Raw genomic sequence first — 24,687 nt, 5'->3', positions numbered from 1 at the left:
GCTAGCAGGAATGCTATGCTGCAGAGGAGTGACGGGTGAAACAATAGCACTAATGCTGTCTCAATAGCAGCAGCAACCCCCCAGGACTCAGTGTCATCAACCTTGCAGCGTTTCTACAACAGGGTGCAGGGTTTTGTCAAAACCTGCATCCTATAGCCCCTGTTGGAGAAACTACTTTAGACACATCAACATGTGTCTATCTCACCACTTCTTGTTTTTAACATCACCTGCACTGATCTCAATAGACTGGATAGGTGGAAGCTTTATAGCAGAGGTCCAGCTGTCCTGTCCGCTTCTATCAGATCAGTGCTGACAGAGGAGATGAGATGACGAGAGGAAGGCATTTTAGAGTATTGAGATACACCCCTGATGAAGGAAAGGAGATGAGGAGGGGAAGACGATTGAGATGCACTCTCTCTGAGTTGTGACAGGAAATGTGTCTGGTGTTGATGAGTAACCTGCTATGATGTGGAATTAACTGAACAATGACAGTGTCTCAGGGGAGAGTGTGTGTGAGAAGGGAAGGCTTCTGTTGTAACTTCATTTACCGTCTTGTTAGTGTGACTGGTGTATGGGGATCCACGCCTACGTAACCTAAGCTATCCAAAGCTAGCCCAGCGTTAGCTAACATTTTTATTGAAGCTCAAAGGGTCAGTTCTGTATTAGCCGGTAGCTCCTATCCGTTTCAATGTTAACCAATGTGAAAAGCCCAGTTTATCTCAGTGTATGCTACCGTTGGGTGTCAGCGGCACTCCCTTCCCTGGCTGTATATCAGTCTTTAATGTGTGTGTAAATCCAGCTGCATAGTTGAAAGAGAGCCAGGCCTGCTCTGTGTCTGGGTCTGGGAGTAATGTTAGGCAGGGAAGGAAGTAGGGAGGCAGGCAGGCAGGCCTGCTCTGGGTCTGGGAGTAATGTTAGGCAGGGAAGGAAGGAGAGAGCCAGGCCTGCTCTGTGTCTGGGTCTGGGAGTAATGTTAGGCAGGGAAGGAAGGAGGGAGGCAGGCAGGGAAGGAAGGAAAGAGGGAGGCAGGCAGGCAGGCAGCGATGTAGGCATGGAGGGAGGGAGGCCTCGCTCTGCCTCTCAGAGCTTCCGTCAGCTGGGGAGGGAACCTACTCAATGAGGCAAGTCCTGGAGGGATCAGGGAGGGGGAGTGGATAGGGGAGGGGTTTGGGGGCTGAGGAGAATCGGGGGAGTGGGTTGGGTAGGGTGTAGGAGGGTGGCATCAGAGAGGATTAGGGTAGTGGTTTAGGTGCTGGGTTTAGGGAGCAGGGTTGAGTGGTGTGTGGGAGGACATTCTAACTCAGCACATATAGATGATTCACAGCAAAAAATTCAGCCATGATTCATACCGTCCCCCACTCAACTCCCGTCCCCATCCTACCACACCCAAATCACAGTCAAAGTAAAGCTTCTCTCTACTTTTCTCTCTCTGAAACCACGAAGCGCCTGTCATAAATCAGGAAGCCAAGTGTTTGTTTCTTGGGCTTCTGGAATGTAACTGAAGAAGTGCCTCAGGCCTTGAAAAAGAAGAAAATAACTGATTGAAAGGAAGGTGATATCATCTTGCAACGTGGTCTCAGAGCATTTTGTATTATTCTGTACGTAAATCCAAACACTCCATTTATACTGAACAAAAAATATAAAAATGCAACATGCAACAATTTCAAATATTGCCTCATGCAGCGCGACACATCTCCCGATCAGGCTGTTAATTGTGGCCTGTGGCCCAGTCCTCTTCAATGGCTGTGAGAAGTTGCTGGATATTGGCGGGAACTGGAACACTCTATCGTACACGTCTATCCAGAGCATCCCAAACATGCTCAATTGGTGACATGTCTGGTGAGTATGCAGGCCATGGAAGAACTGGGACATTTTCAGCTTCCAGGAATTGTGTACAGATCCTTGCGACATGGAGCTGTGCATTATCATGCTGAAACATGGCAGCAGATTAAAGGCACGACAATGGGCCTCAGGATCTCATCACGGTATCTCTGTGCATTCAAATTGCCATCGATAAAATGCAATTGTTTTGTGGTCTGTAGCATATGCCTGCCCATGCCATAACCCCACCGCCAGTATGGGTCTCTCTGTTCACAACGTTGACATCAGCAAACCGCTCGCCTGCATGATGCTATACACATGGTCTGCGGTTGTGAGCCAAATTCTCTAAAACGACCTTGGAGGCAGCTTATGGTAGAGCAATTAAAATTACATTCTCTGACAACAGCTCTGGTGGACATTCCTGCAGTCAGCATGCCAATTGCACGCTCCCTCAAAATTTGAGACATCTGTGACATTGTCTTGTTCGACAAAACTGCACATTTTAGAGTGGCCTTTTATTGTCCCCAGCACAAGGTGCACTAGTGTAATGATCATGCTTTTTAACCAGCTTCTTGATATTCCACACCTGTCAGGTGGATGGATTATCTTGGCAAAGGAGAAATGCTCATTAACATTAGCTAGGTGGCTAACGCTAATGTTAGCTAGCTCTAGGGGTTAAGGTTAGGTTTAGTGGAAGGGTTGGCTGAAAGGGTTAGGGGAAGGGTTAGCTAACATGCTACATAAACTCAGCAAAAAAATAAACGTCCCTTTTTCAGGACCCTGTCTTTAAAAGATAATTTGTAAAAATCCAAATAACTTCACAGATCTTCATTGTAAAGGGTTTAAACACTGTTTCCCATGCTCGTTCAATGAATAATAAACAACTCATGAAAATGCACCTGTAGAACGGTCGTTAAGACACTAACAGCTTACAGACGGTAGGTAATTAAGGTCACAGTAATGAAAACTTACTACACTAAAGAGGCCTTTCTACTGACTGAAAAACATCAAAAGAATTGCTTATCTGCGTGAACGTGCCTTAGGCATGCTGCAAGGCGGCATGAGGACTGCAGATGTGGCCAGGGCAAATAAATTGCAATGTCCGTACTGTGAGATGCCTAAGACAGCACTACAGGGAGACAGGACGGACAGCTGATCATCCTCGTTACACGTGGTCTGCCACTACAACACCTGCACAGGATTGGTACATCCGAACATCACACCTGCGGGACAGGTACAGGATGGCAACAACAACTGCTCGAGTTACACCAGGAACGCACAATCCCTCCATCAGTGCTCAGATTGTCCTCAATAGGCTGAGAGAGGCTGGACTGAGGGCTTGTAGGCCTGTTGTAAGGAAGATCGTCAACAGACATCTCCGGCAGCAATGTCGCCTATGGGCACAACCCCACTGTCGCTGGACCAGACAGGACTGGCAAAAACACTGAGGCCTGTACTCTGGAGCGGAATCGATTTGGAGGTGGAGGGTCCGTCATGGTCTGGGGCGGTGTGTCACAGCATCATCGGACTGAGCTTGTTGTCATTGCAGGCAATCTCAACGCTGTGCATTACAGAGAAGACATCCTCCACCCTCATGTGGTACCCTTCCTGCAGGCTCATCCTTACATGACCCTCCAGCATGTCACCAGCCATACTTCTCATTCTGTGTGTGATTTTCTGAAAGACAGTAATGTCAGTGGTCTGCCATGGCCAGGGAAGAGCCCGGATCTCAATCCCACTGAGTGAGCACGTCTGGGACCAGTTGGATCGGAGGGTGAGGGCTAGGGCCATTCCCCCCAGAAATCTCCGGTAACTTGCAACCTTTTGGTTTCTAGATGTTCGTGTTGCTAGACGTTTGCGTTATATTCCCACCCCTAACAACCACCCTCCTTTCGTTTTTGCTTTAAGTAACCTAATATCTTACGTAAGCATACAAAATATAACATATCATCCTCATTTTAGTGTTCTGGATTTATGTTTACTATGTTACGTCTAGGCTATGAGACCAGACTGGGATATCAGTGAACAACAAATGCTGTGGTAACAGCTACGAAGGCACCAGGGCAATGAGTGGAGCTGTTCAAAAACAATTGTTTTATTTTACCAGAACAAATTCTTATTTTCAATGATGGCTTAGGAACAGTGGGTTCAGGGGCAAAACGACAGATTTGTACCTTGTCAGCTCGAGGGTTTGAACTTGCAACCTTCCGGTTACTAGTCCAACACTCTAACCACTAGGCTATCCTGCCGCCCTGAATATGAGACCGAGAGCCTAATGCTTCACAGGGAGTTTTTTAAGGAGTTTTAGTTTTGAAAACGATCTCGCCGCAAAAGCGACAGTTTTACAGGGATGGTAAAAACATCTTGATTGCCATAGCAACATCAGGGGAACTGGGCAGAAGAGTTGTTCTTCAAATACAGCAGTTCTGCAACATCTTTAATTTAGCCTCTGATTCTCCTTAATTGCCGGCCTCAACAGGTTACGGAAAGAGATTAACTGTAGCCTATTGAAAGCTCTGGGGACAGGTCGTCTGAATACTTAACAGTCAATAAATTGGCAGATGTGAACAGATTATCAACTTTGGCCAACAGTTCTTGAGGGCTTGAACAAAAAAGCTGTTTGCTATTTCGTTCATACTGGTGAACCGGCATTTGAGTTGTGGGGTTGCAAACTCAACAGTGCCTTATCTCAGGTATACCTTGGCATACATCATTCAAGACTGTTTAAATTGTGTGCAGCGCAATGGACATATAATGCCACAGGAAAGACTGTCTGGGTTAGCAATACTCAGTATAGAGAACAGTTTGGCCAGTAACCTGGACCTACAGGCCGTGGTGAAAACATATGCACACAAAATAAACTGTGTTTCGCCTGTGCTGGCTGTATATAGGCATTGCTATGCCATGTCCATGTGGCCATGTCCATGTGGTGGATGAATGAAGAAGTGATTTATGTTCAGTTGTACTTCCCCTCTGTGGGCCACTGGGCCTCTCCTACACCTGTTGTGTTGATAGTATGTGGACCACTAGTTCGGAGTCTGCAGGTCTTGGTCCTAAATGTTGTTGATAGTATGTTGACCACTAGTTAGGAGTCTGCAGGTCTCGGTCCTAAATGTTGTTGATAGTATGTGGACCACTAGTTAGGAGTCTGCAGGTCTCGGTCCTAAATGTTATGTTGATAGTATGTTGACCACTAGTTAGGAGTCTGCAGGTCTTGGTCCTAAATGTTGTTGATAGTATGTTGACCACTAGTTAGGAGTCTGCAGGTCTCGGTCCTAAATGTTGTTGATAGTATGTGGACCACTAGTTAGGAGTCTGCAGGTCTCGGTCCTAAATGTTATGTTGATAGTATGTTGACCACTAGTTAGGACAAGTCTGCAGGCCCCGAACCTAAAGATGTTGGATTTAGATTTAAAGATGTAGCATTTAGCAGTTCCGTCTTCAAAACGTGAAAAGGGACTACTTCTAAATATTATTCAGTAAAAACAGCCAAATACACTGCTCAAAAAAATAAAGGGAACACTTAAACAACACAATGTAACTCCAAGTCAATCACACTTCTGTGAAATCAAACTGTCCACTTAGGAAGCAACACTGATTGACAATACATTTCACATGCTGTTGTGCAAATGGAATAGACAACAGGTGGAAATTATAGGCAATTAGCAAGACGCCCCCAATAAAGGAGTGGTTCTGCAGGTGGTGACCACAGACCACTTCTCAGTTCCTATGCTTCCTGGCTGATGTTTTGGTCACTTTTGAATGCTGGCGGTGCTTTCACTCTAGTGGTAGCATGAGACTGAGTCTACAACCCACACAAGTGGCTCAGGTAGTGCAGCTCATCCAGGATGGCACATCAATGCGAGCTGTGGCAAGAAGGTTTGCTGTGTCTGTCAGCGTAGTGTCCAGAGCTTGGAGGCGCTACCAGGAGACAGGCCAGTACATCAGGAGACGTGGAGGAGGGCAACAACCCAGCAGCAGGACCGCTACCTCCGCCTTTGTGCAAGGAGGAGCACTCCCAGAGCCCTGCAAAATGACCTCCAGCAGGCCACAAATGTGCATGTGTCTGCTCAAACGGTCAGAAACAGACTCCATGAGGGTGGTATGAGGGCCCTACGTCCACAGGTGGGGGTTGTGCTTACAGCCCAACACCGTGCAGGACGTTTGGCATTTGCCAGAGAACACCAAGATTGGCAAATTCGCCACTGGCGACCTGTACTCTTCACAGATGAAAGCAGGTTCACACTGAGCACGTGACAGACGTGACAGAGTCTGGAGATGCCTTGGAGAACGTTCTGCTGCCTGCAACATCCTCCAGCATGACCGGTTTGGCGGAGGGTCAGTCATGGTGTGGGGTGGCAGTTCTTTGGGGGGCCGCACAGCCCTCCATGTGCTCGCCAGAGGTAGCCTGACTGCCATTAGGTACTGAGATGAGATCCTCAGACCCCTTGTGAGACCATATGCTGGTGCGGTTGGCCCTGGGTTCCTCCTAATGCAAGACAATGCTAGACCTCATGTTGCGTGTGTCAGCAGTTCCTGCAAGAGGAAGGCAGTGATGCTATGGACTGGCCCGCCCGTTCCCCAGACCTGAATCCAATTGAGCACATCTGGGACATCATGTCTCGCTCCATCCACCAACGCCACGTTGCACCACAGACTGTCCAGGAGTTGGCGGATGCTTTAGTCCAGGTCTGGGAGGAGATCCCTCAGGAGACTATCCGCCACCTCATCAGGAGCATGCCCAGGCGTTGTAGGGAGGTCATACAGGCACGTGGAGGCCACACACACTACTGAGCCTCATTTTGACTTGTTTTAAGGACATTACATCAAAGTTGGATCAGCCTGTAGTGTGGTTTTACACTTTAATTTTGAGTGTGACTCCAAATCCAGACCTCCATGGGTTGATACATTTGATTTCCATTGATCATTTTTGTGTGATTTTGTTGTCAGCACATTCAACTATGTAAAGAAAAAAGTATTTAATAAGAATATTTCATTCATTCAGATCTAGGATGTGTTATTTTAGTGTTCCCTTTATTTTTTTGAGCAGTGTATATAAAATCAGACTTTATTAACCAACTTTATTAGCTCAACCCCCTTGTTTTCGTTGAAAGTGAGAAAACAACCCGCATGAGGTTGCCCGCGACCTTTGGATTCCATCTTTAATTTGAGCCAGTTTGCTACAGCAGGAAAATAATCCTACATCAACATGAATGTGATAATTATGTAGATTATAATTAATTTACATTTTTGTAGGGATTGATACATTTTACGTAATTTAATATTAAGTCTGAAATTTCGAAATGCAAATTACAAACTTCAGAAGCCTTTTTAAATCTTAAACACACAACAAGTTTTACATTTCCTGCATTGCAGGACAGTTCTCCTACAACAGGGTGATCAAATGAAGATCCTACATCTGTAATTGAATGGGGAAGATTTGCATTACATCTAATTAGTTGGTGCCAATCTTTCCTATTCAATTGTCCTGCAGATTTCTTCCAATGCGTGTTATGTGGAGTTTACACAACAGATGGTATAGATTAGAATATGGATCTGACTTCAGACGATTGTTGAGGTATGAACATTTCCTCTGATTGGGATGGTTCCTGTTGTTTAACTGCGGTGAGAGAAATGGATAAATAAACATTCATTCAGTTAGGGATTTTAACCCCTTCCATTCTTCCTGTGTCTGGCTAGGATGAGATAGAGAAGGATTAGACAGACATTGTGTCATAAAAGAGACCAGGAAGTAAGCTACACATGGGACAACTGGTCACATCCTTTCATTAACTAGCAATTCAAATAACCATAAAGGATGATGTAACCACTCCTTTCTCCCATCCCTCTGAGGCAGCATGCTGCCAGCTGTGTGTGTGTGTGTGTGTGTGTGTAAATGTCAGTATATTAACTGTCTTCTCTGCTCTCTCCCCAGTATGGTGTCCAGTCTGAGCGAGTGGTTCTGGAATGAGCGGCTGTGGTTCCCTGAGGGGCTGGGTTGGGCTGACCTGGAGGACAAAGATGGCCGTGTCTACGCCAAGGCCAGCGACCTTTGGGTGGTGCTACCCATCGCCCTAGCCTTCCTCGTAATACGACAGATCTTCGAGAGGTACGTCTGTTCTTCTGTCCGTCTGTCTGTCTGTTTGGCTGGCTGTCTGGCTGTCACCCCTCATAAGATTAATCCTCTTCTCTTTCCCCCATCTGTCTACATGTTTATACCTCTTCTCTTTCACCATCTGTCTACATCTCTTCTCTTTGACCATCTGTCTACATGTTTATACCTCTTCTCTTTCACCATCTGTCTACATCTCTTCTCTTTCACCATCTGTATACATGTTTATACCTCTTCTCTTTCACCATCTGTATACATGTTTATACCTCTTCTCTTTCACCATCTGTATACATGTTTATACCTCTTCTCTTTCACCATCTGTCTACATGTTTATACCTCTTCTCTTTCACCATCTGTCTACATGTTAATACCTCTTCTCTTTCACCATCTGTCTACATGTTTATACCTCTTCTCTTTCACCATCTGTATACATGTTTATACCTCTTCTCTTTCACCATCTGTATACATGTTTATACCTCTTCTCTTTCACCATCTGTCTACATGTTAACACCTCTTCTCTTTCACCATCTGTCTACATGTTTATACCTCTTCTCTTTCACCATCTGTCTACATGTTTATACCTCTTCTCTTTCACCATCTGTATACATGTTTATACCTCTTCTCTTTCACCATCTGTATACATGTTTATACCTCTTCTCTTTCACCATCTGTATACATGTTTATACCTCTTCTCTTTCACCATCTGTCTACATCTCTTCTCTTTCACCATCTGTATACATGTTAACACCTCTTCTCTTTCACCATCTGTCTACATGTTTATACCTCTTCTCTTTCACCATCTGTCTACATGTTTATACCTCTTCTCTTTCACCATCTGTATACATGTTTATACCTCTTCTCTTTCACCATCTGTATACATGTTTATACCTCTTCTCTTTCACCATCTGTCTACATGTTTATACCTCTTCTCTTTCACCATCTGTCTACATCTCTTCTCTTTCACCATCTGTCTACATGTTTATACCTCTTCTCTTTCACCATCTGTCTACATGTTTATACCTCTTCTCTTTCACCATCTGTATACATGTTTATACCTCTTCTCTTTCACCATCTGTCTACATGTTTATACCTCTTCTCTTTCACCATCTGTATACATGTTTATACCTCTTCTCTTTCACCATCTGTATACATGTTTATACCTCTTCTCTTTCACCATCTGTCTACATGTTTATACCTCTTCTCTTTCACCATCTGTCTACATGTTAATACCTCTTCTCTTTCACCATCTGTCTACATGTTTATACCTCTTCTCTTTCACCATCTGTCTACATGTTTATACCTCTTCTCTTTCACCATCTGTATACATGTTTATACCTCTTCTCTTTCACCATCTGTCTACATGTTTATACCTCTTCTCTTTCACCATCTGTATACATGTTTATACCTCTTCTCTTTCACCATCAGTCTACATGTTTATACCTCTTCTCTTTCCCCCATCTGTCTACATGTTAATACCTCTTCTCTTTCACCATCTGTCTACATGTTTATACCTCTTCTCTTTCACCATCTGTCTACATGTTTATATTCCTACACCCCCCCCCCCCCTCTCTCCCTCTTCCCTTTGTCCATCTTTTCCTCTCCACCGCTAATCTTTAATTACATTATTTTACCTTCAATCTGTAATTTAATCTCGGTCTGTTTTCACTGAGTAACTCTGATCATGTCTCTGCTTCCTCTTCTCCTCTGTGTCCTTTCCCTCTCTCTCTTCTCTTGTCTCATATTTTTAGAACCCACCTGTATGTTGTGTGTTAGCTTAGCAATAGCAATCAGTCAAGACGTAACCTTTCTCTGTCACTCTCTATCACTTTCTCTCCTTCCCTTCATACCTCTCCATCCTCCCTCATGATAATATCAAACCGTATCATGCCGTCTCTCTCTCTTCCTCCCATCTCATCCCTCTCTCCCCCCTCTCTGTGTGTGCAGGTTAGTGGCCACCCCACTGGCTGCTGTCATGGGGGTGAAGGAGAAAGTTCGGCTCATAGTCTCACACAACCCCACACTGGAGTCCTTCTACTGTAACACAACCAAGAACCCCTCACAGGTAACACAACTAAAAAAGACTACACCAATGCACGCCAGCACAGAGACACATGCACACAGGCACGCACACACACACATGAACACATTAACACTACACAATTGCTACAGATCTTAATTTGTTCAGTCTTTTGTTGCAAAAATAATTCAGCACAGCAGGAAATGTAAACGTGTGTATTTGAGTTTTAAAAAGGCTTCTAAAGTTGGTCATTTCAGACTTGATTTGCCCTAATGAAAAATGTATCAACCCCTAATTATAATCCATATAATAATTCACATTTCCTGTTGCTGCAGAATTATTTTCCTGCTGTAGCAAACTGACTCAAATTAAGATCCTACATCTGTATACAGCACCACACAAATCATTATGCTAAACTGTATCCCTTTCTACCCTTCTCTCTCCCTCCTCCCTTTCTCTCTCCCCCATCCCCCGCTCTCCCTCCCTCCTCCCTTTCTCTCTCCATCTATCCCCCGCTCTCCCTCCCTCCTGCCTTTCTCTCTCCCCCTATCCCCCGCTCTCCCTCCCTCCTCCCTTTCTCTCTCCATCTATCCCCCGCTCTCCCTCCCTCCTGCCTTTCTCTCTCCCCCTATCCCCCGCTCTCTCTCCCTCCTGCCTTTCTCTCTCCCCCTATCCCCCGCTCTCTCTCCCTCCTGCCTTTCTCTCTCCCCCAATCCCCCGCTCTCTCTCCCTCCTCCCTTTCTCTCTCCCCCAATCCCCCGCTCTCTCTCCCTCCTCCCTTTCTCTCTCCCCCAATCCCCCGCTCTCTCACTCCTCCCTTTCTCTCTCCCCCTATCCCCCGCACTCTCTCCCTCCTCCCTTTCTCTCTCCCCCTATCCCCCGCTCTCTCTCCCTCCTCCCTTTCTCTCTCCCGCTATCCCCCGCTCTCCCTCCCTTTCTCTCTCCCGCTATCCCCCGCTCTCCCTCCCTTTCTCTCTCCCCCTATCCCCCGCTCTCTCTCCCTCCTCCCTTTCTCTCTCCCTCTCCCTCCCTCCTCCCTTTCTCTCTCCCCCTATCCCCCGCTCTCCCTCCCTCCTACAGAGTTCTATAGACAGTCTGTGTAAGCAGACAGGTTGTTCAGAGAGACAGGTGCAGAGATGGTTCAGGAGACGCAGGAACCAGGACCGACCCAGTCTACTGAAGAAGTTCAAAGAGGCCAGGTACACACACACACACACACACACATGCACAAATACCCATATGCATACACACTCCCACACACATGCATGAACACAGGCACAAAACAAGATAACAACACAGCTGCTTCACAAAAAGCTGCTTAATGCAAATCTGTCACCAACACTCCCCCATGCACAGACACACACACATGTCTGAGTGTTAAAGCATGAGTCTATTTACAGTATATCTGACACTCATTATATTGCCAGCCTGGTTTTATCAAGGCTCCTCCTACCCCCCTGGCCCCACACACACACATACGCCGCCCGCCCCTCACATCCCTCACCAGTCCCAGGAGACAGTTTGGCCCTATCAGCAGAATCAATTTATATCCCAACAGTGTGTGTCATTGTTATTGGACTGAGACAGTGGCTGTGTTACACTAATACTTACATTAATATCACAATTACTAGTGTAGATAACAACCTGTAGTTAATATCACAATCACTAGTGTAGATACAACCTGTAGTTAATATCACAATCACTAGTGTAGATAACAACCTGTAGTTAATATCACAATCACTAGTGTAGATAACAACCTGTAGTTAATATCACAATCACTAGTGTAGATAACAACCTGTAGTTAATATCACAATCACTAGTGTAGATAACAACCTGTAGTTAATATCACAATCACTAGTGTAGAGACAACCTGTAGTTAATATCACAATCACTAGTGTAGGGGACAACCTGTAGTTAATATCACAATCACTAGTGTAGATGACAACCTGTAGTTAATATCACAATCACTAGTGTAGGGGACAACCTGTAGTTAATATCACAATCACTAGTGTAGATGACAACCTGTAGTTAATATCACAATCACTAGTGTAGATAACAACCTGTAGTTAATATCACAATCACTAGTGTAGAGACAACCTGTAGTTAACATCACAATCACTAGTGTAGGGGACAACCTGTAGTTAATATCACAATCACTAGTGTAGATGACAACCTGTAGTTAATATCACAATCACTAGTGTAGATAACAACCTGTAGTTAACATCACAATCACTAGTGTAGAGACAACCTGTAGTTAATATCACAATCACTAGTGTAGATGACAACCTGTAGTTAATATCACAATCACTAGTGTAGAGACAACCTGTAGTTAATATCACAATCACTAGTGTAGATAACAACCTGTAGTTAACATCACAATCACTAGTGTAGAGACAACCTGTAGTTAATATCACAATCACTAGTGTAGATGACAACCTGTAGTTAATATCACAATCACTAGTGTAGATAACAACCTGTAGTTAATATCACAATCACTAGTGTATATAACAACCTGTAGTTAATATCACAATCACTAGTGTAGAGACAACCTGTAGTTAACATCACAATCACTAGTGTAGAGACAACCTGTAGTTAATATCACAATCACTAGTGTAGACAACAACCAGTACCTCCAGTACAGTACTGGAGGTCTCTATCTGTAGTCAGCAGGTTGTTGTGTCGTACAGTACTGGTGGTCTCTATCTGTAGTCAGCAGGTTGTTGTGTCGTACAGTACTGGTGGTCTCTATCTGTAGTCAGCAGGTTGTTGTGTCGTACAGTACTGGAGGTCTCTATCTGTAGTCAGCAGGTTGTTGTGTCGTACAGTACTGGAGGTCTCTATCTGTAGTCAGCAGGTTGTTGTGTCGTACAGTACTGGAGGTCTCTATCTGTAGTCAGCAGGTTGTTGTGTCGTACAGTACTGGTGGTCTCTATCTGTAGTCAGCAGGTTGTTGTTGTACAGTACTGGTGGTCTCTATCTGTAGTCAGCAGGTTGTTGTGTCGTACAGTACTGGTGGTCTCTATCTGTAGTCAGCAGGTTGTGTCGTACAGTACTGGAGGTCTCTGTCTGTAGTCAGCAGGTTGTTGTGTCGTACAGTACTGGAGGTCTCTATCTGTAGTCAGCAGGTTGTTGTGTCATACAGTACTGGAGGTTTCTATCTGTAGTCAGCAGGTTGTTGTGTCGTACAGTACTGGAGGTCTCTATCTGTAGTCAGCAGGTTGTTGTGTCGTACAGTACTGGAGGTCTCTGTCTGTAGTCAGCAGGTTGTTGTGTCGTACAGTACTGGAGGTCTCTATCTGTAGTTGGCAGGTTGTTGTACAGTACAGTACTGGAGGTCTGGTCTCTGTGTGACAGGACTGAACTGGGAGGCTACTGTATGACTGTTCTTATTGTGTGCTGGGAAGTTTGCACGGGACTGATCCATTACAGTTTAACAGAATGTGTGTATGTTCTCTTTACTGTACATATACAGTGCATTCGGAATGTATTCAGACCCCTTCACTTTTGCCAAATTTCTTTACATTACAGCCTTATTCTAAAATGGATTACTTATATTTTTCCCCTCATCAATCTACATACAATACCCCATAATGACAAAGTGAAAACAGGTTTTTAGAAATTTGTGCAAATGTATTAAAAATAAAAAACTGAAATACTTTATTTACATAAGTATTCAGACCATTTGCTATGAGATTCGAAATTGAGCTCTGGTTCATCCTTTTTCCATTGTTGATCCTTGATGTTTCTACAACTTGATTAGAGTCCACATTTGGTCAAATGTATTGATTGGACATAATTTGGAACGGCACACACCTGTCTATATAAGGTCCCACAGTTGACAGTGCATGTCAGAGCAAAAACCAAGCCATGAGGTCGAAGGAATTGTCCATAGAGCTCTGAGACAGGATTGTGTCGAGGCACAGATCTGGGAAGGGTATCAAAAAATGTCTGCAGCATTGAAGGTCCTCAAGAACACAGTGGCCTCCATCATTCTTAAATGAACTAAGTTTGGAACCAGCAAGACTCTTCCTAGAGCTGGCCGTCCGGCCAAACTGAGAAATCAGGGGAGAAGGGCCTTGGTCAGGGAGGTGACCAAGAACCCGAAGGTCACTATGGGAGAACCTTCCAGAAAGGGAGATGCCTAGTCAGTTGTACAACTGAACGCATTCAACTGAAATGTGTCTTCCGCATTTAACCCAACCCCTCTGAATCAGAGAGATGCGGGGGGCTGCCATAATTGACAACCCGGGGAACCATCTCTGCAGCACTCCACCAATCAGGCCTTTATGGTAGAGTGGCCAGACGGAAGCCACTCCTCAGTAAAAGGCAGATGACAGCCCTGCTTGGAAAAAATGATATGTTCTGATGAAACCAAGATTGAACTATTTGGCCTGAATGCCAAGTGTCGCGTCTGGAGGAAACCTGGCACCATCCCTACGGTGAAGCATGGTGGTGGCAGCATCATGCTGTGGGGATATTTTTCAGCAGCAGGGACTTGGAGATGAGGGAAAGATGAACAGAGCAAAGTACAGAGAGATCCTTGATGAAAACCTGCTCAGGGCCTCAGCCTGGGGTGAAGGGTCATCTTCCGATAGGACAATGACTCTGAGCACACAGCCTAGACAACGCAGGAGTGGCTTCGGGACAAGTCTCTGAATGTCCTTGTATGGGGTGCGTACTGGCGGCAGAGAAGTCAGGCGCAGGAGAGCAAAAACTGATTTACAACGGCACAGTTTAATAAATAAAACCACCGTAAACAGAACAATAAATCAATGGGTACAGAACCCGTTACACACCAGCATAACGTGCACAAGCACTACAATAAACAATTACCGGACAAGAACATGGGGGGAACAGAGGGTTAAATACACAGCATGTAATGATGGACTTGAAACCAGGTGTGTGGGAAGACAAGACAAAACAAATGGAAAATGAAAGGTGGATCGGCGATGGCTAGGAGACCGGTGACGCCGAACGCCGCCCGAACAAGGAGAGGGACCGACTTCGGTAGAAGTCGTGACAGTCCTTGAGTGGCCCAGCCAGAGCCTGGACTTGAACCCGATCGAACATCTCTGGAGTAACGTGAAAAGAGCTGGTCAGCGAAGCTCCCCATCCAACCTGACAGAGTTTGAGAGGATCTGCAGAGAAGAATGGGAGAAACTCCCCAAATACAGGTGTGCCAAGCTTATTCCCAAGAAGACTTGAGGCCATAATCGCTGCTAAAGGTGCTTCAACAAAGTACTGAGTAAAGGGTCTGAATACTTATTTAAATATGATATTTAAGTTTTGTATTTTTAATACATTTGCCATAATATCTAAAAAGCTGTTTTTGCTTTGTCATTATGGGGTATTGTGTGTAGATAGATGAGGGGAAAAACATTTAATCAATTTTAGAATAAGGCGGTAGCGTAACAAAATGTGGAAAAGGTCAAGGGGTCTGAATACTTTCCAAATGCACTATAGTATAAAGTCTGTGTGTGTTGTCCAATGATTGTGTATGTTCTCTTGCAGTTGGAGATTCACCTTTTACCTTCTTGCTTTCATTGCTGGCCTGGCTGCCCTCATTGACGTGAGTACTGCTGTTTCACCTTTGACCTTTAAAACTCTCGCCTGTCTCCAAGCTAATCTCCCTGCAACCTCATTGGTCACTCGCGTCATCTGACCTCTGTCATAACTCACCGTTTCAACTTTAGATCCTAGTTAAACCATTGATGGGAGAAACAGAGCCTATTCACTGACAGCATTAATGTGTTACAGGATAATAAGATAGAATAGAAGCCTTGTCAACAACAGGGCTGGTTATATCAGGGACAACGGAGTATCCAAAACAAATGTTATACAATTTGATGTTTTTCTAACATGATTAATAAAGAAGTTACGAATGACACTGGAAGAGAATTATAAAGCCACATTAATATATATAGAGGGAAAGAGGGTGTGAAAATGATTTATCTGTTTCAATGCTGTACTTCTCTGTGACTGAAGTTAGAACTGTCTGATTTATGTATGACTCTCTCTCTCTCAGAAACCCTGGCTGTATGACTTTAAGGAGATGTTATTTCTCTGTGACTGAAGTTAGAACTGTCTGATTTATGTATGACTCTCTCCCTCTCTCAGAAACCCTGGCTGTATGACTTTAAGGAGATGTTATTTCTCTGTGACTGAAGTTAGAACTGTCTGATTTATGTATGACTCTCTCCCTCTCTCAGAAACCCTGGCTGTATGACTTTAAGGAGATGTTATTTCTCTGTGACTGAAGTTAGAACTGTCTGATTTATGTATGACTCTCTCTCTCTCTCAGAAACCCTGGCTGTATGACTTTAAGGAGATGTGGCAGGGCTTCCCTATTCTGGTATGTCCCTCTGGTTATTGATGAGTGGTAACTAATACATTGTAACATAGGAAAGTCATTGGAAGGCATATATCATAATCAATCATATCATGTCCAGTGTTTGACTGTGTTCAGAAAGTATATTATGGAAGTATCAATGTATGTTATTGATATTATCTTGCTCTTTCTCTCCTCTCTCTCCCCCCTATAATCTCCCCATCCCATCTCTCTCCCTATCCCTCCATCTCTCATCAATTTCTCTCCATCCCTCCATCTCTCATCAATTTCTCTCCATCCCTCCATCTCTCATCAATTTCTCTCCATCCCTCCATCTCTCATCAATTTCTCTCCATCCCTCCATCCCTCATCAATTTCCCTCCATCTCTCATCAATTTCTCTCCATCCCTCCATCTCTCATCAATTTCTCTCCATCCCTCATCTATTTCCCTCCATCCCTCATCTATTTCTCTCTCCATCCCTCAATCTCTCATCTCTCACCCAGACTCTCCTGCCGTCTCAGTATTGGTACTATATGATAGAGCTGGGTTTCTACGTCTCTCTAATCTTCAGTGTGGCATCAGACGTCAAACGGAAAGTAAGTGTGCACCGTGCCTGCTCTATGAACCACACTATGTGCACCGTGCCTGCTCTATGAAACACACTATGCTTGTAACAATCAAGAATACAGTATACAAATCAACCACTAAAAATGGTGGCACAGAATCCCTTTACTTACAGTCCTATTCACTTTAAGAGTCAATCAATTACAGCACGCAGATCACCCGAAGATTCTTCCATACATGGGGGAGTGCAGTTGACAAGATCAGGGATAGTGGTTAACCAAGGCTGCACACTCTGTTAGCTACAAGTGATTCATTGAAAGCAGTAAGCAAGTCTTTCCGATCCCTCTCCTGCTGTCGCCATGGTGTTGCCCCTGTACTGACGACCAGGGGTTACTGTCATGGCACTGATGTAAGTGTCAGTGGACAGGGGCCAGGGGGCAACTGCAGGAGGTGGACATTGGACTGATATGACGTGTTTGTGTGTGTGGAGCCGGAGGTTAAAGGGGAGTTTGTCAGTGGACTCTACTCCGCTAGGGTCAGGTCAGAACAGACCGTGTGTATGTACCTGCTAAATAAAGTCACCTGATGGCCCTCTGGCATGATTTACTATAGTGTGTGTGTGTTTGCGCATGTGCATGCGTGCATGTGTGTGTGTGAAGGATCAGAATGTTATCATGTTATCAAGGTAACAAAACACAAACTCTAACCTTCTCTTTCCCTCCCTGCATTTCTCTCTTTCCCTCTTCTCTCCCTCCCTTCCTCTCGGTAGGACTTTAAGGAGCAGATGGTTCACCATATGGCCACCATCTTCCTCATCAGTTTCTCCTGGTGTGTCAACTACATCAGAGCGGGCACGCTCATCATGCTGCTGCACGACTCCTCCGACTATTTACTGGAGGTACAACCAATTACAGGAGAGCTGGGTCACCAACATAACATGATGATAATAATATCACTGCCATGATACGATAATAAACACAATAATACAGTTAGCACATGTAGTTTGTAGGTGGGGCCCACAGGGGAATCACCCACAAGGAAATCCCATTTTATTTGATAAACCAGGAAGTGGACAAAGTACTACTGATATTGGAGAAGTGGGGATATGGAGAGATTTAGTACTGTCACCTGGTGGAAGAAATATGACATTAGAATTATTTTCTAACAACCTTTCTCTCTCTCCCTCTCTCTCTGATAGTCCGCTAAGATATTTATCTATGCTGGATGGAGAAACACCAGTAACTACGTCTTCTTCCTCTTCGCTGCCGTCTTCATCTTCACTAGACTCTATATCTTCCCCTTCTAGTGAGATGACACCTGAACTCTCCCACCACACACCAATGATCTGTCTCTCACAGCCATTCTGATTGTTTTACTTATGTAACCTTTAACTAGGCAAGTCAGTGAACAACAAATTCTGATTAGCATCATAAATGTCTGTTAATTGTCTGTTGGTTGTTACTGATGTTATTGCTCTTCTTGCCCCCCCCCCCCCCCCCCCCCCCTCCTCTCTCTCAGTATCATTTATTCTACGTACATTTATCCAATGACTATGTACTCTCCGTTCTTTGGATACTACTTCCTGAATTTCCTTATGATGGTGCTGCAGTGTCTCCATATCTTCTGGGCCATCCTCATTCTGCGTATGGCCGTCCGCTTCCTGAGCAGCGATGTATGTACACAACACTGCACACACACCCTGACAACACTATACACACACATCCTGACAACACTACACACACCCTCTGACAACACTATACACACACATCCTGACAACACTGCACACACACCCTGACAACACTATTCACACACACACACACCCTGACAACACTGCACACACACCCTGACAACACTACACACACACCCTGACAACACTACACACACACACACACACATCCTGACAACACTGCACACACACCCTGACAACACTATACACACACACCCTGACAACACCACACACACACCCTGACAACACTATACACACACACACACACCCTGACAACACTATACACACACACACACACCCTGACAACACTATACACACACACACACCCTGACAACACTATACACACACACCCTGACAACACTGCACACACACCCTGACAACACTATATACACACACACACACACACACACCCTGACAACACTGCACACACACCCTGACAACACTATACACACACACACCCTGACAACACTACACACACACCCTGACAACACTGCACACACACCCTGACAACACTACACACACACACACACACACACACACACACACACACCCTGACAACACTACACACACACACACACACACACACACCCTGACAACACTACACACACACACCCTGACAACACTATACACACACACACACACACACACACACACACACCCTGACAACACTATACACACACACCCTGACAACACTATACACACACACCCTGACAACACTATACACACACACCCTGACAACACTATACACACACTCCCTGACAACACTACACACACACACACACCCTGACAACACTACACACACACACATACACACCCTGACAACACTATACACAGACACCCTGACAACACTACACACACACCCTGACAACACTATACACACACACCCTGACAACACTATACACACACACACCCTGACAACACTATACACACACACACCCTGACAACACTATACACACACACACCCTGACAACACTATACACACACACACCCTGACAACACTATACACACACACACCCTGACAACACTATACACACACACACCCTGACAACACTATACACACACACACACACACCCTGACAACACTACACACACACACACACCCTGACAACACCATGCCAACACTACACACACACACCATGACAACACTACACACACACACCCTGACAACACTACACACACACACCCTGACAACACTACACACACACACACCCTGACAACACTACACACACACACACACACACACACACACCCTGACAACACTATACACACACACACACCCTGACAACACTATACACACACACCCTGACAACACTATACACACACACACACCCTGACAACACTATACACACACACCCTGACAACACTACACACACACCCTGACAACACTACACACACACCCTGACAACACTACACACACACCCTGACAACACTATGCACACACACCCTGACAACACTATACACACACCCTGACAACACTATACACCACACACACACACCCTGACAACACTATATACACACACACACCCTGACGGGGGGGTGGGTGGGTGGAGGAGAGAGACTGGGAGAGGAGGGGTGGGTGGGTGGGTGGGTGGAGGAGAGAGACTGGGAGGGGTGGGTGGAGGAGAGAGAGAGACTGGGAGGGGTGGGTGGAGGAGAGGGAGAGACTGGGAGAGGAGGGGTGGGTGGGTGGAGAGAGACTGGGAGAGGAGGGGTGGGTGGAGGAGAGAGACTGGGAAAGGAGGGGTGGGAGGGTGGAGGAGAGAGACTGGGAGAGGAGAGGAGGGGTGGGTGGAGGAGAGAGACTGGGAAAGGAGGGGTGGGAGGGTGGAGGAGAGAGACTGGGAGAGGAGGGGTGGGTGGAGGAGAGAGACTGGGAAAGGAGGGGTGGGAGGGTGGAGGAGAGAGACTGGGAGAGGAGGGGTGGGTGGGTGGAGGAGAGAGACTGGGAGAGGAGGGGTGGGTAGGTGGAGGAGAGAGACTGGGAGAGGAGAGGTGGGAGGGTGGAGAGAGACTGGGAGAGGAGGGGTGGGTGGGTGGAGGAGAGACTGGGAGAGGTGGGGGGGGGGGTGGAGGAGAGAGACTGGGGGGGGAGGGGTGGGTAGGTGGAGGAGAGAGACTGGGAGAGGAGAGGTGGGAGGGTGGAGAGAGACTGGGAGAGGAGGGGTGGGTGGGTGGAGGAGAGACTGGGAGAGGAGGGGTGGGTGGAGGAGAGAGACTGGGAGAGGAGGGGTAGGAGGGTGTAGAGAGACTGGGAGAGGGTGGGTGGGTGGAGGAGAGAGACCTGGAGAGGAGGGGTGGGTGGGTGGAGAGAGACTGGGAGAGAAGGAGTGGGTAGGTGGGTGGAGGAGAGAGACTGGGAGAGGAGGGGTGGGAGGGTGGAGGAGAGAGACTGGGAGAGGAGGGGTGGGTGGGGTAGGTGGAGTAGAGAGACTGGGAGAGAAGGGGTAGGTGGAGTAGAGAGACTGGGAGAGGAGGGGTAGGTGGAGTAGAGAGACTGGGAGAGGAGTGGTGGGTGGAGGAGAGAGACTGGGAGAGGAGGGGTGGGTGGAGGAGAGAGAAAGTTTATTCAGAAATCACACGTTGATGATATGTGTTGGAAAGCCCAGCTGATAAAGAGCAGCAGTCTGGTTTGGGTTCAGTTTGCCGAAAGGAAAAGTAATGTCTCTGGACGGATGACCTGTTTCTGAACACACCTCTCTTTCTTTCTCTCCTTTCGCTTCAGGAAAAGGTGGAGGACGAGAGGAGCGATAAAGAAGAGACAGACGAGTCAGGGGAGGAAGAGGGGGGGGTGGAGAAGAAAGGTGCGGTGCAGAATGGTCACGCCGCTCACAACAACCACCGCAAGACGGAGTAATGAAAACGTGTGCCAGGAAGTAAGAGTGTGAAGAATTCACATCCCTCACTCAGCAGAGTGGGAGAGATGGAGGGAAGGGGAAAGGGAGAGATGGAGGGAAGGGGGGGGGAGGGAAGGGGAAAGGGAGAGATGGAGGGAAGGGGAAAGGGAGAGATGGAGGGAAGGGGAAAGGGAGGGAAGGGGAAAAGGAGAGATGGAAAGAAGAGGAAAGGGACAGAGTGGTAGGGAAAATGGACGAAGGAGAAGGAAAGGCATTCCTAAAGCCTGAGAACTACAGGTAGACCTGTACCTGTGGTTAGATACACTGTACTACATTATAAACACTCAATCACACACACAATTTTGGATATACTACATTAATTGGCATGGACCTGTTATTATAGTCCATTAATAGCACACACACACACACACACACACACAGGTAATTCTCACGAAACTGTAATTAAAATATACATTTAGTAATTTTTCACAAAATGTCCTCTTGAATAACAGATTAGGATCTATACGCATCTATTTCATAATTATTAATAGTTTTTATCAGATATTATACTAACATTTTCATAAAATTCTCATTCGTTTTTGTCCAAAAAAGTTATAAATCAATATTTATATATTTTTTTAACATTGCTTCCCTAATGAAAATGCCTGAGACAAATAATTTTAAATTACAATTATTATAAAATGAAAATACTTTTTCCCAATTTGAGCTCTTTAGCTGTTTTCTAAGGACTACTCTAGATGATGCATCATGGGTGAAGAAATGTTTATTTAAAAACTGGAGTTTTATAGGAACTTGAAAAAAATGGTAATGAGACATATCCACAGACACTGCTTGTATGTAATAAATATTATAGTTTAATGTAAACTTCAACTAGTATACAATTTGTATAATTTATGGAGAAACTACAGCAACATATTTTGTTTTATTTAAATAAGTTAGGTTTTTCTAAATATGTATTTTTATAAAATTACCATGAATTTAATCAGGAGGCATTTCAGTAATGAAAATGTATTTTTCCTTTTTTTACATGACATTTTCCCCTAAAACTAGACATCTTAGTCCTAAGAATGATAGTTGATTTCATAGTTTTGTAACTCAATTTCAATCCAGACATTTTAAAACTGGTTTCATGAGAATACCTCCCCACACACACACAAGTTAAGGAATAGCATTGGGAACGTCTGTGTGATTTCAGTCCCTCTAAAAGAGTGTTCAAAATGATGTGAATGGAAGAGAGGATAGAATGATGAGAATGAAGGGAAGAAGAGAAGGAAGGGGAGAAGGAAGAATAGAAGGAAGGGGAGAAGGAAGGGGAGAAGGAAGAAGAGAAGGAAGGGGAGAAGGAAGAAGAGAAGGAAGAAGAGAAGGAAGAAGAGAAGGAAGGGGAGAAGGAAGGGGAGAAGGAAGAAGAGAAGGAAGAAGAGAAGGAAGAAGAGAAGGAAGAAGAGAAGGAAGGGGAGAAGGAAGGGGAGAAGGAAGGGGAGAAGGAAGAAGAGAAGGAAGGGGAGAAGGGAGAAGGAAGGGGAGAAGGAAGGGGAGAAGGAAGGGGAGAAGGAAGAAGAGAAGGAAGGGGAGAAGGAAGGGGAGAAGGAAGAAGAGAAGGAAGAAGAGAAGGAAGGGGAGAAGGAAGAAGAGAAGGAAGAAGAGAAGGAAGAAGAGAAGGAAGGGGAGAAGGAAGGGGAGAAGGAAGGGGAGAAGGAAGAAGAGAAGGAAGGGGAGAAGGAAGAAGAGAAGGAAGAAGAGAAGGAAGGGGAGAAGGAAGGGGAGAAGGAAGGGGAGAAGGAAGAAGAGAAGGAAGAAGAGAAGGAAGGGGAGAAGGAAGAAGAGAAGGAAGGGGAGAAGGAAGGGGAGAAGGAAGAGGAGAAGGAAGGGGAGAAGGAAGAAGAGAAGGAAGGGGAGAAGGAAGAAGAGAAGGAAGGGGAGAAGGAAGAAAAGGAAGGAGGGGATAAAGTGTGATGCTGCTTCTAGTATGGCTCTTCTTACTGTACTCATGTGCCTTACAGCCAGACTATGGTGCTTTTACCTTATTCTGTTATTTTTCACTTACCTTGTTGTTGCTCAACCTGCTATAAGCATGTTTTGTCCATGTGCCTTTATGTCCAATACTCCAGTTGCCATGAAAGACAGACTTTAGAAAAGAGAGACAACAAGATTTAACCTGACACACAAATACACAATCATGTGACTGTGTCCTTGTGTGAATGTTTGGGGCTTACATACAGATTCGCCGGCCCTGGTTTTTATGATTCTATGTAATTATGTTTTTTTCTGCTCAGCTCCTGTAGTGCATCGGAATGGCCGTTGTTTGGGACACCTCTAAGCTTGTAGAAGCCATGAGTCTGGTTGTCTCCCTCACTGGTAGCATGGGTTTAAATACTGCACTGTATGGACCTTGATTTGAGGGCCTGTTTATAAACTGCTTTATTGAATGGTTAATAAACAATGTAATAATGTGAATAACTGGTTCATAAACGATGTAATCATGTTTATAAGCAGCTTATAAGCAGTCCTTCAAACAAAGTGTTAAATAGTTTTGGGGGGTATATTGAGATTCTGCTGATTCTGAATGATGCTCTCCTTCCTCTGCTGATGTCATGTTTATGTGCCAGTGGTAACGCTCTGTCTGTAGACACTCTCCGTTGACATTGGAGAGGAAAATACTTGTTATCAAACAGTTTTACACAGGCAGAACTTTATTTTCAGTATATTTCAATAGTTTTTGCAAAACAAAAATTGCCATTTGTAAATGTAAAGGCAAAAAACAACAGTCCAGCCAGTCAGGATCCCAAATAGAATGTCAATAATTCAGATTTTTTTTTAAGCAATATTTTAACTGTTAGACCAGTTAAGACCAGTATGGACCAGTTGTGGTTTCATTCCAGTGTGGTATGACGCATGTCATCGACTAGAGATGCATTCAACTCCGCTAACGATTATGAAGCTCCCAACTCTGAGCGCCCACCAACAATCCAATTCACCAAGAATGTTCGACAACAGGAGCGAACTGTTCTATTCTATTGAAAACACTTGATTGTGTACTCTTTCTTCCAACAATGACCTTGTAAGGACTAAAGTTTTCTGCAAATGTTTGCAGAGTTGAATGCCAGTCTGGTTTGGTCTAGTCCAATCTGTTTCTGGGCACAATGATCCAGTAGAATCCTGACCCACATTGATGATATCATGCATCATGATGGATATTCATCGGGGGCCTGGATTGGTTGGTCAGAACAGGACATTTCTTCTCAGGAGACTGGAAAGGGCC

The 24,687-nt window shown here is 45.2% G+C and overlaps 1 protein-coding gene across 1 annotated transcript in view; it reads left to right on the top strand.

Annotated features, from left to right (window-relative positions):
• Window positions 1–23,359, top strand: part of LOC139388423 (ceramide synthase 2-like) — a 29,133-nt gene extending 5,774 nt beyond the window's left edge. Inside the window, exons 2-11 of the mRNA XM_071135081.1 lie at window positions 7,757–7,930; window positions 9,878–9,995; window positions 11,031–11,149; window positions 15,462–15,519; window positions 16,252–16,302; window positions 16,784–16,876; window positions 17,614–17,742; window positions 18,043–18,149; window positions 18,363–18,516; window positions 21,293–23,359. Of these exons, the coding sequence (XP_070991182.1) occupies window positions 7,758–7,930; window positions 9,878–9,995; window positions 11,031–11,149; window positions 15,462–15,519; window positions 16,252–16,302; window positions 16,784–16,876; window positions 17,614–17,742; window positions 18,043–18,149; window positions 18,363–18,516; window positions 21,293–21,424 (1,134 nt within the window). The 5' untranslated portion in view covers window position 7,757 and the 3' untranslated portion in view covers window positions 21,425–23,359. The remainder of the gene's footprint in view (window positions 1–7,756; window positions 7,931–9,877; window positions 9,996–11,030; window positions 11,150–15,461; window positions 15,520–16,251; window positions 16,303–16,783; window positions 16,877–17,613; window positions 17,743–18,042; window positions 18,150–18,362; window positions 18,517–21,292) is intronic.
• Window positions 23,360–24,687: the final 1,328 nt, after the last annotated feature.

The sequence above is a fragment of the Oncorhynchus clarkii genome, chromosome 3, assembly GCF_045791955.1.
Source record: "Oncorhynchus clarkii lewisi isolate Uvic-CL-2024 chromosome 3, UVic_Ocla_1.0, whole genome shotgun sequence".
Classification (NCBI taxonomy): domain Eukaryota; kingdom Metazoa; phylum Chordata; class Actinopteri; order Salmoniformes; family Salmonidae; genus Oncorhynchus; species Oncorhynchus clarkii.
This window is presented reverse-complemented; position numbering and strand designations above follow the sequence as displayed.